Source organism: Xiphophorus couchianus, chromosome 7 (genome assembly GCF_001444195.1).
Source record: "Xiphophorus couchianus chromosome 7, X_couchianus-1.0, whole genome shotgun sequence".
Classification (NCBI taxonomy): domain Eukaryota; kingdom Metazoa; phylum Chordata; class Actinopteri; order Cyprinodontiformes; family Poeciliidae; genus Xiphophorus; species Xiphophorus couchianus.
The window spans coordinates 9,528,445-9,546,655 of record NC_040234.1 but is presented as its reverse complement, the minus strand read 5'-3'; the positions used below and the strand labels follow the sequence as shown (position 1 = coordinate 9,546,655).

The 18,211-nt window shown below is 36.3% G+C and overlaps 1 protein-coding gene across 4 annotated transcripts in view; it reads right to left on the bottom strand.

Annotated features, from left to right (window-relative positions):
• The window catches only part of nalcn (sodium leak channel, non-selective), a 76,045-nt gene that overhangs the window by 41,716 nt on the left and 16,118 nt on the right, over positions 1 to 18,211 (bottom strand). For all 4 annotated transcript variants that reach the window (XM_028022335.1, XM_028022337.1, XM_028022338.1 and 1 more), the window contains 3 exons: positions 13,844 to 13,930; positions 2,925 to 3,056; positions 1,664 to 1,831 (listed from right to left, as the gene is read on the bottom strand). In XM_028022335.1, the coding sequence (XP_027878136.1) occupies positions 1,664 to 1,831; positions 2,925 to 3,056; positions 13,844 to 13,930 (387 nt within the window). The remainder of the gene's footprint in view (positions 1 to 1,663; positions 1,832 to 2,924; positions 3,057 to 13,843; positions 13,931 to 18,211) is intronic.

Genomic DNA, 18,211 nt, shown 5'->3' with positions numbered 1-18,211 from the left:
ACTGAATGAATGACTGAAATGCAAAAAAACAGGATATAACAAAAAGAAGACTGCTTTCCTGGTGTGTTTTCTCTATATTATGTTTTATCTATAAATCTTTGCTTCTTGCAAGACAAAGAAGTATCTCATACAAAATGGGGCACTGTTGATGTAACACAACCTCTTCCTTTTAAGATTATGTTATCCCAACACCAACCTGGGATTCGACTAGTATTACAATGATAGAAAGTTTTTTTGTGGGTTCAGTGGGGCAATTAAAAACTGAACAAGTGTGTGTCAAAACTCTAAGAAGGGCATGAAAGTCTGTGACATTTTGCACTTGGATGTAATAAGTCTAACCTTTAGCACTGAAATGCCCCTCAGTTGGATACAACTAAAATAAAATGAAAGAAACACCAGAGTAGAATTGCTGGGCCTGGTTTTTCCTCCTATTGCCAGGGCACATTCGATTTCACCAAGGACCCTTAAGGTTAATTACTTGTGACTAAATGTCATTGGTTCAAACTTGGAAAAATATCAGCAGAGAAGTTGGAGAGAGGTTTTCCACTGAGAGAGGAGCAAGTTCATGGCTTGCTCTTAAACACCACTAATTAGTCTGAAGCAGAGCGAGGAGTGCGATTGCAAAAACTGATATGAAGGCTTAACGCGCCACAGAAATGTTTCTTCCTATGCAAACATCTCTTGGTGTACACATAGAGAAAGGTGATAATTTAATGGTAATTTTACTAAATTCATCTGTTCAGTTCGCTTTTACCTCTGTTGTGCAACAACAGTCAAGTCAAAAGAGCTTTATCATGATCTCAGTCATTAACTTATAGAACACAAAAAGACGAGATATCGTTCTGCTAGTTCAAAGGTGCATCATGTAATACACAAAACTTCATAAGACTCAAACCAGACAACAATAACGGTAATGTCAATACACTATCTAGGATATTTAAAAAACAAAACAAAAAAAACAACAATCATTAATTCAATGGTGGAGACAACAAACAGTAAAAACAGGAAGACAATCCAAATGTCTAGGATGTGGTACTGAAAAATGTAAACACTTACTATTATGTAAAATGTACTGAGCAGAATCCTTACATATATCTGGTTGTCATATAAACATTGTGGCAATGGTGCAAATGTTGGAGCATGCAGTAAACATTTACTCATGACAGTCATGATTAAAGGTAAAAAAAAAAAAGGTTGAATCACAAGTGGTGAATTTCAACTAATTCACAATTAACATAGAGTTAGGTTGGCTTGAACAGAAGAGTTTCTCCACAGAATTAAAGGAAATCGTCATTTTAAAACTGTTGTTTATATTTACTTATGTTACCCAGATATTAAAATGAGTTTGAAGATCTGAAAAACACCAAGTGTGACAAAACAAAAAGAATTCTGTAAAGGAGAACAACACTTTTCTACAGAACTGTATGTCATTAGAAGAGCAAGTTCAGAGTTTTGGTTCAGACAGAAAGTGGTGCCTTTGATTCACTACATGACTGTGGTGTTACTTGTATGTGTGACTCAACCAAGTGTAAACTGTGAGAAATGAAAAACATCATTGCACAAGAAGACGATTCAGATTTGCATTTTGACTATGATATGATTAACACCCATTTTTGTGTTTTTTGTCTTTCCAATGTCTATGCACTTATATGAGGAGTTATACCTGAAAGTAGGTGAACTGGGAGTGATACAGATCAGGGTAGATGTGCAACGTGGTGCCCACCACCAGGAGAGATTCGAACTTGTGTAAGGAGGAGCTGATGTAGCCAGTGAAGCCGAGGCACCAAATTTTCAGCAGAGCTTCAAGGTCGAAGAGCACAGTAAAAGCAACCTGCCAAAGAAGAAAAACAGAAAGAAAGAAGAATTTACTCCTGGCATCAACGTATGATAAATTCTGAATTATATTGTATTTCTGAATGAACTGACCAATTCAATACCTACATGCAACAATTGTTTGTAGTACTGTGCAAAACGTTTGAACTCGCCAAATATCCTGCGTAGTTCTTTGGTGAATGACTTGATACATATTTCTAAATTTCCTGCAGGTCTGTAAAACACTTTAATAAGACTTTGCTTCTTTTTTAATTATTTTTTTATATTGTGCAGTGTAGGCTTGTAAATGGAGGTTTGTGGGCCAATGGTATGTGGGAAAAAAGCGACAAAGTTGGGCCTGAAATATATCTACTAAAGTAGATAAAAACCACATTTGTTAGCAAATAGAAAAGAAAATACAGCAAAGACCTGATATATTGATCTGTTAATGCCAAAATACTATTTTTGCCTATCCAGGGGTGCAATGTTTAAAAAATATTCATAGATCTAGGAAATAAAATATTCAACTGTTGAAAAAGTCGCTAAAGATCTGAATTATAAGCTGTCCTAAGCTCCTGAGCTCTCAGCTCAGGAACCTATTTCCTGACAAGGTAATTCATAGCTTAGGGTAAAATGGCTAAACAAATAAACAAAAACCTCTCTGACAATGTGCCTGTATTGGACAACACATAAGTAAATTGCTGTTGAAGTCCCAAGAAGGCAAGACTTCAAAAACCCAAAAGAAGTCTGATACTTGAAGGTCTAACCTAAATGAATGGAGGATTTTTACATTGCACTGTATATTTTAATAAATGTTTTTGAAAATGCCTTATAGAAAACCTGATGTTCAGCATAGAGCTTGACCCACTTTTGAGTCTTATATTTCTGGAGGAGTTTTGTTCTTTCACCTTAAATCGGGTTCTTTTAACCCTTTTATGTATAGCTAAGGAAACTATTATATGAGAAATTACAAAAAAGTGGCCAAATGTAATGTTTAACATATAATTTAAAGTGCCTTGCACGTGTTGACATAGAATACGATTCAAAATATAATGCATTGCTTTTTCAAAGTAAATAAATAAATAAATATTATTGAAAAATTAAGATCTTACCTCTGCCAGGTAGAACTCATCATAGTGCCTTTGGTAATTCTCGCCTTTGTAATAGTTGCTGGCGGCCACAATGACATCCACAGCGACCATAGTGAGGATGAACATATGGAAGACAGAGGACCTCATCATTTGCTGTGGAAACAAAGCAGTACTCAGTACTCACACTCAATAATGTGTGAAAGTGCTTTGTTTATTTGTTTCCCAAAAGTAATTGACAGATTTCAGATGCAGATGATGCAAAACTATACTGATATATGAAAACTATCAGTAAAACAATTACCTAAAATGTGTTGAGCAATGTCTAGAATATTAGTTCAAATCAAGCTTTGTTTTCCCTTTATTTAAGTTTAGTCCATTACCTTTCCTTTACGAGATTGTGTTTGTATCTCTTATTTGGTTCCAAATAAATCACCCAAAACTTGAAAATCCATATCATCAGAAATATGCTGTGTCCTTTTCAACTTCCTCTTTCCAAATATTCACTCATTTGTGCTGATAAGGGCTTGCGTACTTTTGTAAGGCAATGTACAAAACAATATGATTTTTTAAAACAACATCCCTTGGAATACATATGATGAAACAATGGGGAAAAAGTGGTAGCAGGTAAAGGAGGCTATTACTGGATGTGTCAATAACTGAAGCTGTATGAAAACATGTAAATAGTCAAGCAGCTAAATGACATCAATTTCAAAGCAAACAGGACTATATTTAAAGAATTACGAATCTCAAAAGCTGAATCAGCAGAATCAGTTCATATTCACACAGCGAAATAGAAAAAAAGGAAGGAGGCAAAGAATATTTTCCTTTCATTATTGAATGCCAGCGGACCTCAACACCTTTGATACCATCAATTGGCATTAAACACTAAAAACATATTGTAATCTCTGATGGACAAATAGGGCTTTTCAAGTAGGAATGTGACAGATGTGATCAGAACCTTCAAATTTATGCACGTAGGGCGAGAAGAACAGCTTGTGAGTGGGTAGAAGCACTCATTCTAAAAAAAGACGTTCATGTTAGATGGAACAAAGTGAAGAAGGCAAGAGGAAAACTTCAGTGCAGATGAAGAGTGTTTGCAGCAGGGAGATCAAATTCTCCCCAGGAAGGCGGAATCACAGCCATTTTACCTCCTACACATAAATACACTTACACTTGAATTCAATAAACAAGAATAGGCATTCAGATGAGACTGGTTTGTATATAAAATTACCTTTTGGAAATAGCTACTTTTAAGCAGACATTAAACATATTTTTCATTAAGCCAAATTTCTCAATTAAAATGTTTTGATGTAATATTGCAATCTTAAATGTCATTATTTTCATTAGAGATAAGCAGAAAATCACCATGATTAACAGAAATAAAGGCTTTGAAACATCAGTTTGTGTGTAATTAATCTTTAATTCATTTAAGTTATGTACTGAAATAGACATTTCAATAAAATTTTAATTTATTGAATGGGTCAGTACAGTACTAACTCAAATCAGAAAGAAAACAATTGGTGGTAAATAAAATTACTAAATACACTTCTTAGAAAGATTTTGTAACATGGATCTATTATACATGTTGGTTTGCCGTTTTCAAAATCTGAAGAAACATTTGCCTTTTCTGTCCCTGAATGCACCATGACAATAGCCAAAATATATTTTAAAAAATTAATTGCTTTTATCATTATAGTTCTTTTTGAATTGAATTGAATTATTATGTTGGTTTGCAGACCAAAATTGTGCAGATGGCTGTTTTTTGCTCTTTTTTTTCTAAATATACACACAAGCTCACTCTCAACAGAGAGGTCAGATTTCCTGACCAAGATTGGAGACGACAAAGCCTTTTGACATTTCCACTAACCAGAAGCTTAACCCCATGGGTATTCTACCTCAATGGAGATGCGTGTGTGGGATAGAGATAGCGAAAGGGAGAGTAAAGAGAATGATTATGAGACAGGAGCTGACAGAGAACAGAATGTCTATGCCTCTCTGTATGAAATGCTTGGTTTCCACAAGATAGTGACTTTGTCTGCATGCTCTGTAAGGTTTAGGGAATTACACTGCAAAGACAAGCTGTTGAGCTCAATGAAAAGCAATGAGCATTTATCACATCTTTTATGTAGCGATACAGTCTTCCTTTCAAGATCTGTTGAGAATAACCTTTTAACATTTCCTGCAGTTTTATTTTTCTTTTTTTTTTCTCCCACCAAAGCTAAATATGGCGTGCACTTCACTAGACAACACTTTCCACATCGTTCCGATAGTAAAGCGCCGTTGGTCGCCATTGAATACATGACAATTCTAATTCTTTCATATGGCCAAGATGTCAACAAATAACTGGTCAACAAGAATCAGGACAAATTGATTCTTTACTGTATGATTGATGAACACTTTGGATGCTTCACATCCTGCTGTGTTTTTGAAACATTAGATGTGCAATATGCACAATCACACCAACATGTTAAAGCATTGCAGTTGAAATACACATTGTGATTGAGGCATGGGTTAAGTAGCAATGTCAAATGATTAATATTAAGACAGAACAATGTTAGAAAATGTGTTTTTAAATATTTGCATTATAATTGACACCAACTCTACAGTTTTGATCTTCCCAAGCTGGTACACAACCTTGCGCATCAGAGCTAAAGACACCTACTCCATCTCCCCTTGCAGAGGTTCATCTCATCACTCATGGCTGAGAATCAACAGTGTGCTGCTGATGGGAGTATGAAGCTGGTAACAAGTACATTGAGAGACATGGCAAAGGCAAAAGCATTTTGCCTTGGAGACTGACAAACTGGAAAAGCTGAAGGATCATTATAAGTTTGTTGGCTGTGCTAGCACTACAAAAAAAGTGACACTGATGTTTGAGAGCAATCTAAAAAAGTCGGTAAAGCTCCTGTACATGAAAGAGTGTAATAGGATAACCTATTTAAATATTAGCAACCTTTTGCTAGCCACATTACGTGTTAAATCAGTCTAATTTACCCAGGTTAAATACCAAATACCAAGATAGAGTAAAGCACGCATTGTGCAATGACTCCGTTCTTTATCAGAGTATTGAAAATGGCATCAATATCTTTTATGGGCCCAAGATGTGAAGTTGATTTCTTTAAACTTGACACCCTATGGTACTTAAATTCTCTCTGTATCATGTTTATGACAAGTAATTTGTCAAAAAAATTAGTAGTTGTTGAGATTCCCTGTTATGTTGACAGATTCAACTAATACAGACTCTTGTAGGGTTAGCAAACAACTCAAAGTTAGTAAAGCACTGAAAAAGCTCTCACCACTTTAAAGTCTTTGTGCGACAGCATTTACACAAAGATGCAAATGACTTGTAATTAAAGAGAGAGTCTTGCGACATGCTAACTGTTAGCTTATAGAAAGTTAACATCCATCCAACATTTATTCAATGGTCAGATAAGAAAAAAAAAATCTCCTTTTGGCATTTGACCCTAATTATTATTAGAGAAACATCGAGCATGCAATATTTGGATGTTTCTACACTGATTAGGGATAATTTAACACAGTTTGCGACACATGTCACTAATACATTTGCAAAAATAAAATGTGCAAATTATCAATTTTCCCCAGAACACAGCTAAAACGTCATCATGACTTGTTCTGAGTGACTACTACTCTTTTATTATTCGAGTTGAATGTATTTTTACACATATTGTGTGAGTGATTCTCCAAATTAACATATTTATACTGCTTTTCAGCAAAAGAAATTCCTACCTATACAGCACTGGTATAAGACGCATCATGTTGTTGAGACACAGTCTGTGATGGAAGCAAAATGATAAATAGAATTACCATTAAGATTATTTCAAGTCACAAGTTTCTTAGGTGACATTGCACACTATGTGTAAAATACCTTGCAGAATTAAACCACAATTCTTTTTTCACTTAGTTTCACTAAATTATTTACTAACATATAGAGAATGTCCACAAGATAGCCGGGAATGCATGGATCACACCTGGGACATTTCCATTGGCTGGAAGAGCTGAAAAACACAGAGGCAGATTGACTGTTTCCTCATGTTCTGTCTCCCTGCACTGGCTGCCAAGGAGCACAAATGCTCTTTCTGCTGGTACACGAGATGAGTATAGCACATGTGCTCATTGCTGGCACAATATAACAGTACTCACACAGGAACTGTCACCAGCAGACTCGGCCATGTTCTGGCACAAACTCCGGTGACAGTTTTCTCTCTCCTGTTTACCGAGATTAAGGAGAAACTGATTGGGATTACAAACTGTTTCACTTGAGCCATCTCTTCAGTCTCTGCAATAAAATTCTTCTAAAACAAATAAACAAAAGAGCTCTTTCTCCAGCCCCTTATTTCTTCTTCTTTTCTAGTTCTACTACCCTGATTGAATTTATGTGGAAGGGCAACTCTTTGCCTTATTTTAGAAATTTCTTGACATCATTGTGTGTTGTAACTCCAAAACAGTTTTGGCTGAGAAAATGCAGGTGTAAAATCGACTTCAAGTAAAATAGAATCTCCTTGAATTATTACGGCCTTAACAAGAAGAGGCTGACTCATGTCTCTGGCTGGAATTTAGACCTTAATAAACCATGATAATCCATCTGTCAGCACCCTTTTACTCTTCATATCTTCTGTACTTTTTAACTTCTCTCTCTGTACCCAGTTCTAGTTGAAGTGTAGACATTTGAATTATCTATATCCCCATATATATCGTTTGTTGCTTTCCACATTAATCTGGACATAATATACCGATTTATTCATAGACTGCTGGTTCTTGACAGACATTTGTTCTCACAAATAAGTTTCATACATAAAAAATCTGTTTCGAAATATCTCTAATCAAAGTAGAATTGTTCAGTCCAGATCTTGCCAATTTTGTTTTTATTTTTTAATCCAAATGTTGGTTGGGTAAACCAAAAAAATATATTTTTTCTTACTGAAAGAATGGATGACAATAGGTCTTGTATGTGTTTTATGTAATTTTGTTGGGTCGAACTGATAGATTTCTGCAAATGTGAACAAGGCCATTTTTGTTTTTATTGTTCCAATTCCCCAAAAAAGGATAAAAACAATGTCCTTTAGGTTTCATTAACAAAATAAACATTTTATAATTTAATCTTTTCAGATTAGAATAATGTGATTTGCATTTAATCTGATGCGAATCAGATTTTTAATCAACCAAAAGATTCCCAGTTTTAAGCGATAGAAGATCAAATTAAGTCTTGATGAACACTGTAAAAGAGTCTCAGATTATGAGTTTCAAAACTAATGCCTACTATATTAGCAGGCTACAGAGGAAAGCCATATACTTCTGCACTGAGTGCAATTCCGGGGGGAATTCTGCGTCAAGTAGACATGCAAGCGACAGAAAACTCATTGTGACTGTAATAGAGAACCTACTTTTTTGGAGTAGGGAAGGTTCTCACAATGCTCATGATGCTCCTTGACAGAATGGCCCCCTGGGTGGTGAGTCATTTATTGTATATCAAAACTTGCCACTAATCAGTCTGGCATCATTTATTTCATAGCTATATGAGCCTTCTCCCCGCTGACAATTTAATTTCACATTTAGGGCATTAAGGTACCTTTTTTGCTGTCCCTTTTAACCATCTTAAATGATAGCTTGCCGGTGATTTTTTTTTTCTCCCCATCTTTTTCTCCTCAGTTGACTTACCCATTTCAGGAGCCGCCTTCTCCCTCCACACAAGAGACTGTGACCATAACCTTGACAGATTGTGTGAATGTGTGCGAGTTTTAAATGACAGCAATCCAGGGGGTAAAGATCAGAGTTAAATGGAAAGGGAAAGTTATAGAGAATCAATAACCTCAGGCTTAAGAGGAAGGAGTAAAAGAAAAAACAAAGTTTTACATTCACTAGACCTCTGGGCCCCTCAGTGAGTTACTAGTTATCGATCACTCTGCATTTACTGTAGCTCTGCAGACAAAGGAAACATTAAGGGAGAGGAACATCTGCTGCTCATTGACAGAGCAAGAATGGTAAATTAATCAAAGGCGGTTTTAATTATTCACAGGCTGACATTTCATAGTTTCTTGAGTTTTGTTTGAAGTTACAATAAGTTTGCTTTAAAATGCAGGCAATAATGCACCAGCCAAAGAGGAAGAAAAAAAATCGGGTAGAACAGATTATATCGCTGACTTGTGCTGTGGAACAGTTTTGCATGGTCAGGTGCGAATTTTGTTAATTGCTTAATTAAATAATTAGACACATTTTGTTTAATAATAGTATCAATATGTATAAATATTTGGCTTAAAAGGTCCAACCTCAAAATCACATTACCTTGCTCATTCCAAACATATAAAAAATATGCAGCATTCTTCAAAAATATTTGTACCTATTAAACTTTTTTACATCTTCACATTACAACCACAAACTGCCAAATTTCAGAATATTTTGTTGGAATCACAAGTGAAAGAAAATGACACACTATCGTCAACATTTTTTACAAATTAAAATCTATCAAGTGCCTTTGTATTTGCATTTGGCCTGCTGTAACCTGATAACTCTGTTGTTCTCAAATGCTTTTTAAGGTACTGCCAGTAGCAGAAATTATGTTTAATGCTAATAAATCTCAAACGTACCTCCTATTTTTATAGGAGATAAACAGAAGCATACATTAAAACTTTTTATAATATACATTAACACAAAATAAGTGTCTAAAGTACTGGTCAATATTATTAGCCTCTTTTTACATAATTCAGTGAAACAATAAAAAATTATAATAATTAGTCATTGCTCTATAACAACAACTGCCAGAAAATTAAGAGGCATTCTCCATTTAGGTCCTAAGAGGGTGCTGCTATCCCCTCTCAGTCTCCAAAATATGCAGGTGTTTAATCAATTATATGCCATCTCCAACTGATGGAGCCAGTTGGACTCAGAAGTACCCAGACAAGGGGCAGAGGCTCATACACCAACAGGCAGGTATCAACAGGCTCTGACAGTCAGAGAAACACAGACCAGACCAGAAACACACAGGTGGTTCAAAAGACACTAACAGGTATAGAGGGATTATATAAAGGATACACGCTGGCGACCTCTTTGCGAAAAGCACCCACCTGCCAGCTCTGAAACATTTTAATCATTTGATGGCCAATTACTCTCGACCCAGGCAGAGCAGAACAGAAACTCACACTTCACTTCCCCAGCACTCACAGATGGCCAGACAGGCTGGGTGTCCACCGCTTTTCTTTGTTCTACCTGTCCAATCTAAAGCACAGCTTCCCTCTGACATAAGTGAACAAGAGACTATTTTGAAGTTTTCAGCACGACTTTGAAGAGTGAGCAGGAAGAACTGCAACCTATAATATCATAACATGCTACAACATGATGTTTACGTTCACAATGTAATATTGGAACGGGATTGTTTAAAGTATAAAGAACTGTTCTGTGTGCAACGTTTCACATACAAACGCTACTGTGGACCGACAATATCCGCTAGTGCGCATATGTTTACATAAGTACTGATGCCTTGGTACTTGGTAAATATTGAAGCTTCTAATCTGGGCTCATTCAATGTTCTATAAATGTGACATGATCTTATAGTGATATTGTTTCAACAGAGACCCTATGTCTGCACACAATATTTACCTTCTACACAAGTCAATGTGCTGCAGATCACGCAGGATTATCACTTATTACAGTTTTCAAACATGTCAACAACAGCATGATACAATGCTAAAGAGGTAATGCACCCATTTGAATCAGGTTTGCCAAAGCTGAGAAACATCTAAAACAAAATATGAGATAAACAGTGATAGTTCTTCCAAGTGGCCAAATATATAATTGAAAGCAGGATTGTAATACATTGCATCTGAAATATTTAGCCTACCAAATATTGCATCCAGACATTCCTTCATAATTCATTTTTTGCAGACACTGACATTGCAATGATGATTCCAATTCAATATATTGTTCAGTTCTACTTGACTATAGCAGATTTCTCAAGATATATTCAGCTGTTCTGAGATAAGCCTTAGAATATTGTTAGAGATTATAAATGAACAAACAGCATCATGAAGACCATTAGCTAGGTCAGTGATAAAGCTGTGGAGAAGAATTAAGTGCTAAAATATTATCCCTAGCATTTATCTAAGAAACAGCCCAGGGACTCATAGTAACTCTGAGGGAGCTACAGAGATGTACAGCTGAGGTGGAACAATCTGTTGATTGGCCACATAGTCGTGTACTCCACAAATCTGGGCATTATAGAAGAGTGGGAAGAAGAAAACATATGAAGTCCTGTTTGCAGTTTTCCACAGGCCATGCAAGAGATGTTTTTGTCCAACATGCAAAATGGCATGTTTGGGCAGAAAACTAACATTGTACATTACCTTGAAGCCATTGTCCTATGATATATGGTGATGGTAGTGAATTTTTCAGAAGGTCCAGAGAAGCTGGTCAGAGTTAATGGGAAGATGGATGTGCTAACTACAAGGCAACTCTGCAAGAGGTTACAAACATCTGAAGACTAGAGTGATGTTTGACATGCAAGCAGGACAAAGACCCTAAACATAAAGCAGGGCTACAATGAAATGGTTTCACTTGAAGCAATCTGTGGCAGAATTCTAATATTTCTTTGGTCAGTTGTTGTAGTACGTATTTTGTCTATCCATTTTTCGCTACATGAGGTAGAATAAAAGGTAGCTATTTCTTGTAATTGAACGTTTCTTCAATAATAAGTCAGAACAGTAATTCTTCATGTCCATATCAAAAAGCCATAAAGACATCAAGAGTGAGGTGCCACTTCATAGCCTTATTACAGAAGGCTATTATTATTATGAATTATTAAAATTTTTACTAAGAAAACCGCAATCACACATGTCTACTTACTGTGAACAGTGGTGCTCTTCACAGTAAGAATCCATCTCTCAAACTTCTAAAAGTCTACCTCTTTGTTGCTGTTTTCACATTTACCAGTTAAGATTAATAAATAAATAAATAATACCAATTGATGCAGTATATTTGAAATTCACATTTAAAGACATAAGCAGATCTTCAAAATTAGAGAAATATTGTCCATCCACGGTCAAGACGGCTTCATATTGTGATGTACTCCAGCCGTTTAAGATTGCGTTCAAAATATATTAGATGTATAGAGTACTTTTAAGTTTTAATTTGCAACATATACAAGTTTTATTTGAGAAAAAGAAAAAGTTGGCTTTAAAAATGTGTCTCACATATTGCAACTACTGGAAAGCATGAAGAAAATGTAAGAAGTTTTTGAGCAATCTGATGGCTCTGCATGCCACAAAACGCTGTCACTTTGTGACAACCAAAACAATTGATGGCTTTTGAATTCAAGCACCATGTGATTCATGTCACTGTCAGCACTATTCAAACACTAAAGCTATTGTTGATTATCCGTCTTATGCCTGACACTTGACATGTTAAAGAAAGCAGAAATAAACAAAGTTGAAGAACGTCACAAAATACAAAAAGAACGATTCTGGCAAAGACTGTAACCTCCCATATTTCTAGTCTGTTATTATGGCCTTAAAAATGTCTTACTATCATAAAAAGTAAAGGTAAATCCCCATTTTTACATAGCTTGAAAGGTGTTGTCACCCAGATCTTTAGCTCATCCTGACAGTGGCATGTTATTTATTTTTCTCCTGTACAAACAGTTCCTAATATTTCTCTAGTTTAATTGTGAAAACATGATTGCATAAGCAATTCATTATTACCACATGCAGTACCTTGTAAAAGCATTCATATGCCATTGAGCAATTTCCCAATTCTGTCTTTTTATATCATTTTGAAATGTTATGAATTTACTTGAATGTTTTGTGATCTGCCATCTAAGTCAAGTTCAGTCAGACTGGAAAAAAATCAAATGTGTACATCAATTCTCAGGTCTTGCAACATATTCTCAATTGGATTCAGGTCTGGGCTGAGCCATTATAACACATGAAATTGCTTTGATCTAAACCAGACTACAAAATCTGACTGACATTCTCTGAAAAGCTATTTTGAAAAAAAGTAACACATCCCTTCATTTTTGATACTAATCAGAGGGATTCTAGATACAGTAGGTATAAATAATTTCTTACAAATGCACTACGTATAACACAGTGCCAATGACTGTCTGCCTGAACTTGATCTAATTCTAGTCTTTGCCGGATTTGTGATGTTTCTTCTGGCAGAAAGTCTTTTTGGAACAAAGCAACAATAAGAGCTTATTAGTATGATTGCAAGAGAGAAACAAAGAAGCTGTTGAGTGCTGCATGTAATGTTGCACATGGCTCAAAGGGAAGTGAGTTGTGTTTACCCCTCTGGTTATCCCTCCATCTAAATGTTCCCTCCTACTGAAGATGGGGCTCTGGGGAGAATACTACTTTAATAGAGAAGCTCCATTTTTCACTACTCCTATTTTCTATCCATTTTCTCTGTACTTATTTGTTGCTTTTCTTCCTGTGTGTGTATGTGTCAAAAAGCTCTTGAGAAGTATTTGCTCCAGGAAGGCGTGTTGACAGCTGTCCTCCCTCCGTCGACTCTATTGGCAGTCTCTCACAGCGAGGGGCATGCCTTTTACTCCCAACTAAACCCCCATCAACAGCATCCCAGCTTTAAACAACACCCGCTGCTTTCAGCTTATCTTTATAGCTCAACCGTTCGGCTCGCACAACCCGGGCAACACCGGCGTCCATCAAATAAGTCATTAGCGCAGCTCTGTACATCAAATATTAACTTCTCCTCATTTGTAATCGAGTCACTGAGGCTCAGATGCAACAGATGAATGCAGTGCTCTGCACCTTATGTAAAAACAATAAGGTGCGGATGACTCTGTCACAAGTTTCAAATGGATGATGACGCTCGCTGAGTGTTTCTTTGGCCACACAAGTAGAATATGAAATTGCCTATGGGACACTGAGAGCAGCACTTCCACCAGCAGCATATTCATTATGTGGTGTACTTACCTGAAGGCAAGCAGGCGCTCTACCATGTGGTTTGTTGACATCCACAGCAACAAGCTGCCATCCTCCGGCAGCGTCTTCATGGAACATCTGTGGCATAAGGGCAGCAAATAAGTGGTAGAAAATGCTCACAAACACACAGAACCAGACACATCATTTGAAGTAGTAGACGTGACACACACAGAAACCCCGTGGCTACATCATCATGAAACATCTGTGGCTGCAAAAATAAAGCTTAAGGCATTATGCACATAGATTCAAGCCCACCCAAAACAGGATGCTAGCTTCTAAATGCAGTGAGGTTGCCCTGGGGTCTAAAAGTGAAAAAAAAAAACAACACAACAACTAAAAATAACCCTGAGACATTCAATTATACAAGACAGCTAGTTCACAGATTACAACCTTCTCCTTTATTTAAAAAAAGGGGGGGGGGGGGGATCGGGTAAATATGATGACAATATAGCTTAATCATCTATACTGTGAAGCAGGTATAGCACAGCAACTATCTAAAATATAAATGCTCACAAAGAAGAGTCAGAAAGAAAACTGTCCACAAAAAAATTAAAAAAAGAAGCTCATGAATGTGCATATCAATACATGTGTCCGTATTGAGTTCACATACCTAAATCATCGATGTAACATTTTGTTGTAAGTAATTTAATCCTTTATATGGGGTGTCAAACTCCAGTCCTCAAGGGCCGCTGTCCTGCAGTTTTTAGATGTGCCACAGGTACAAAACACTGGAATGAAATGGTTTAATTACCTCCTCCTTGTGTAGATCAGTTCTCCAGAGCCTTAATGACTCAATTATTCTATTCAGGTGTGGTGCAGCAGAGGCACATCTAAAAGTTTCAGGGCAGTGGCCCTCCAGGACTGGAGTTTGACATCTGTGCTCTATGTGGAAAAAAATCCCAATTGTAAATCCTCTCTGGAATAAACGATCCGGAGAGATAAAAATGAATCTGTCCAGCAGGTGGTGATGTTAAAATTGTCAACGTCAAAATGTGTTAATTTGTAATGTTAAACAGTCTTTATAAAATTGTAAGAGAAATTTGAGTTGAACATAAATTTAAAGACACAATTTATAGCAGTTTGAAGAAAATGATCTTCTGGAATGCACTGCTTTGCTAATCTTGTTTTAGTGTTTTATCTTAAAGATTGATGTACCAACACTACACTTCCTTACACTACAATATGAGAAAAAAAAAATGTCAACTGTTGGTTGTCACAGGGAATATGAAATAGATATGAATTGATAATGCCAGATCAGTGTGAAGTGTCAAGTGGAAGACAGCTCCATTTCCTCCTGGACAAAATTGGGCCAAATAGTATGGAAAAGGGGCAAAATGACATTAGGGTTTAAGACAATTGAACCTACATTTAATTTAGATTTAATTGTCATGCTGACATTCTCTTAGACAAAAGAATGTGAACTTGTCTGAGAAGCAATGTAGTTGAAGGCCAAATAAACTAAACGATGTATGAAAATGTGTTTGTGGTTTTGGTTTGTCATTGTGAGCCCGGCACTGCATGTTGTATTTCTGTGATCATGAAATAAAAAGATTGGATTTCTTTGGAGTCAATAAGTAGTCATACTCACCAGCATGAAAATATGGGTGTTATTTTTTTAAAAAACAGACTGGATGGTTTGAAAAGTCAGAAAACAGCTTCCAACCAAAAGTAAAGGTAAAATGGAAGTCAGTGATTGAGCAAAGATGAATACAGTTAAACTTTCAGAATGGCTAAGTCCTGGGAAAAGAACTGCTTTTGGAAGATTTGAAACAAGTCATTTCACAAAGGAAAATAAACCAACACCTAAAGTTTAAGGGTTATGTAAGACAGAATGACATCACTTTTTCCACAGAAAACACACTCAATGGGCACTTCAGCTGCCAGGAGTCTCACTCAGAATATCAAATACAAAAGACAAAGTTTTAGACACTTTTATGAATGAGAAATATGCTTTCAATAATTAACTGGGTATTGTTTTTCTTCATTTGTGACTAAAAACATTCTCGTAATATGAAGTAACTATATACGTATTAGATAACTGCTGCCTTGAGAGGCCTTGTAAAGCCATGTCCCTTAAAAAGTTTGCGGTAGGTTCCTAAAGCATGGACTGTGGCTTGACTTGGTGTTTTAAGAGCCACCACACACAGACATATACAAGACCTGGGCTACAATTGTAACATTTCTAAAGTTAAACCAATCCTGAAAAAAAGAACTTTATGCTTTCATCTGCTGACAAGGTTCATGCCGATTTCATCTTTTCTGCAAGACTTGGCACTTGCCCACACTAGTAAAGGAGCCAAAACTGTTTTAAGGCCCACAGTTTCACTGTGCTTGACTGGTCAGCAAACTGGACAAACTAAATTGAGAATCTAGTTTTTATCACCTCCGTGCCACACTGCATTAATGCAGTAATTCATACAAAAAGAGCCCTGACCAAATAATGAGTGCATTTAGTGTACAGCAGAATTGCGTACATTTCAGTAGGCCGACATCTCTATTAGAAATTTTTTTTTGAATAGATCTACCACAGTAATAGCATTTTCTGAGAAACTGAACATTTGTTTTTACTCAGCTGTAAGCCATAATCATCAAAACTAGCAGACGTAAATGGTTGAAATACACTCACAGGCAACTTTATTTTGTACATCTGTTCAGTTGCTTGTTAACTCATCCAGGAAATCAGTTAATCACATGGCAGCTGTTTATTGCACTTAGAAGTCTAGACAGGGTAAGGACAACTTGTTGTTGATCAAGCACAGCATTAGAATGGTAGAGAATGGGGATTAGAGTGGTTTTCAATGTGGCATAGTTGTTGGAGACAAACAGGCTGGGTAATGTCATGTACATGTTCTGTCATTGTTTAGGCTGCTGGTCATGGTGTATTGGTGAAGGGATGCCAAACTCTAGTTTTTGATAGCTGGTGACCTGCATCCTTTCAAAGTGTTAGTGAACTAGAAAACCTGAATCAATTGGATGAATTACATTCTCCACATTTAAAAATTGCAGGATGCTGGCTCTCAAGTAGAGTTTGACGCATGTGAATTTTCATAGCACAGCCGGTGCTGGGACTCCCTTAAAAAATCACAACCTTCCACAGTACAACCTTAGTGCATCCCTTTATCACTACAGCATAATTATCCTCTATGATTCTGCTATGTAATTACTGAAAAAAATCTCTGAACCATTTCAGAAGTATTTCTATGCCAGAAAGAATTAAGCATTTCTGAGGGCACAGATATGTCAAACCACTTTCACATACACCTTGCTAACATATGTGCATAGCACAATGGCTGGTGAGTGAATTTCACTAGGAATTTATCTTAGCGAAATCAGAACAATTGTTTTTACATGATTGTTATATATATATATATATATATATATATATATATATATATATATACAGTACAGACCCAAAGTTTGGACACACCTTCTCATTGAATTCAATTAGAAAGTGTGTCCAAACGTTTGGTCTGTATTGCATATATATATATACTGTATATAGCTATAGATTTATATAGATATAATTTACTGAAATAAATCCACTTTTCCATAATATTCTGGTAAATTATGATAGACCTTCACATAAATATGAATGCTAATATTAGAAGGTCTACATATTCAGTCGAACCATTAATTATGAGTCATTTGTTTAAAACACAAATGCTTTGTTTGCAGTTATGAAAACATTTTAAATCACATCGGTCACTGTCATGGTAACAGTGATGATTTCTCTACCACACAGCAAACCATATAAAGAATTGTAGATTCGATGTTGTTTTTGCAGGATCTCATCCACCGTAAGAACTTACAATTTCTATACCTCCTTTCTTCATTTACTGTAAAGTAGATGAAGCAAAGGTATATTTTTGCTTGAAAGAGGTTAAAACAAACAACGTGGTGAGTCTATGATGGTGATGATGTGCAAATAGAGTAGTTAGATAATAACAGATGACAACCCTGAGGACTGTGTAAGCTCTACTGGGTGAATCTTTTTCCGGATTTAAACTTCCTGTTGCTTCGCAGAGCTAATTTAAGGTGCGTCTAATCTCTCACAGCGTAAGACCCACATAAATCCTTCAACCATTTACTGTTCCGCTCTTTGATTGCCTCCCTACCTCCCACACTGTTTCGGCTTTGTCTCCTACCTGAACATCAACATGTTCTCATCCTGCCAAGGCTGTGCTTTGCAATCCAACGCGATTATCATCTTGCTTTTATTATCCCGTAATCCGGCACACACACTGTCGTCTTGCAGAATGTCAGACATACAGAGATGATAGAAGCCAGATTTGTCTTCAGTTCACTCTTACTTCATGTACAATCTGCAAGTTAAAACCTAATGCAATGTTGTGAAAAACA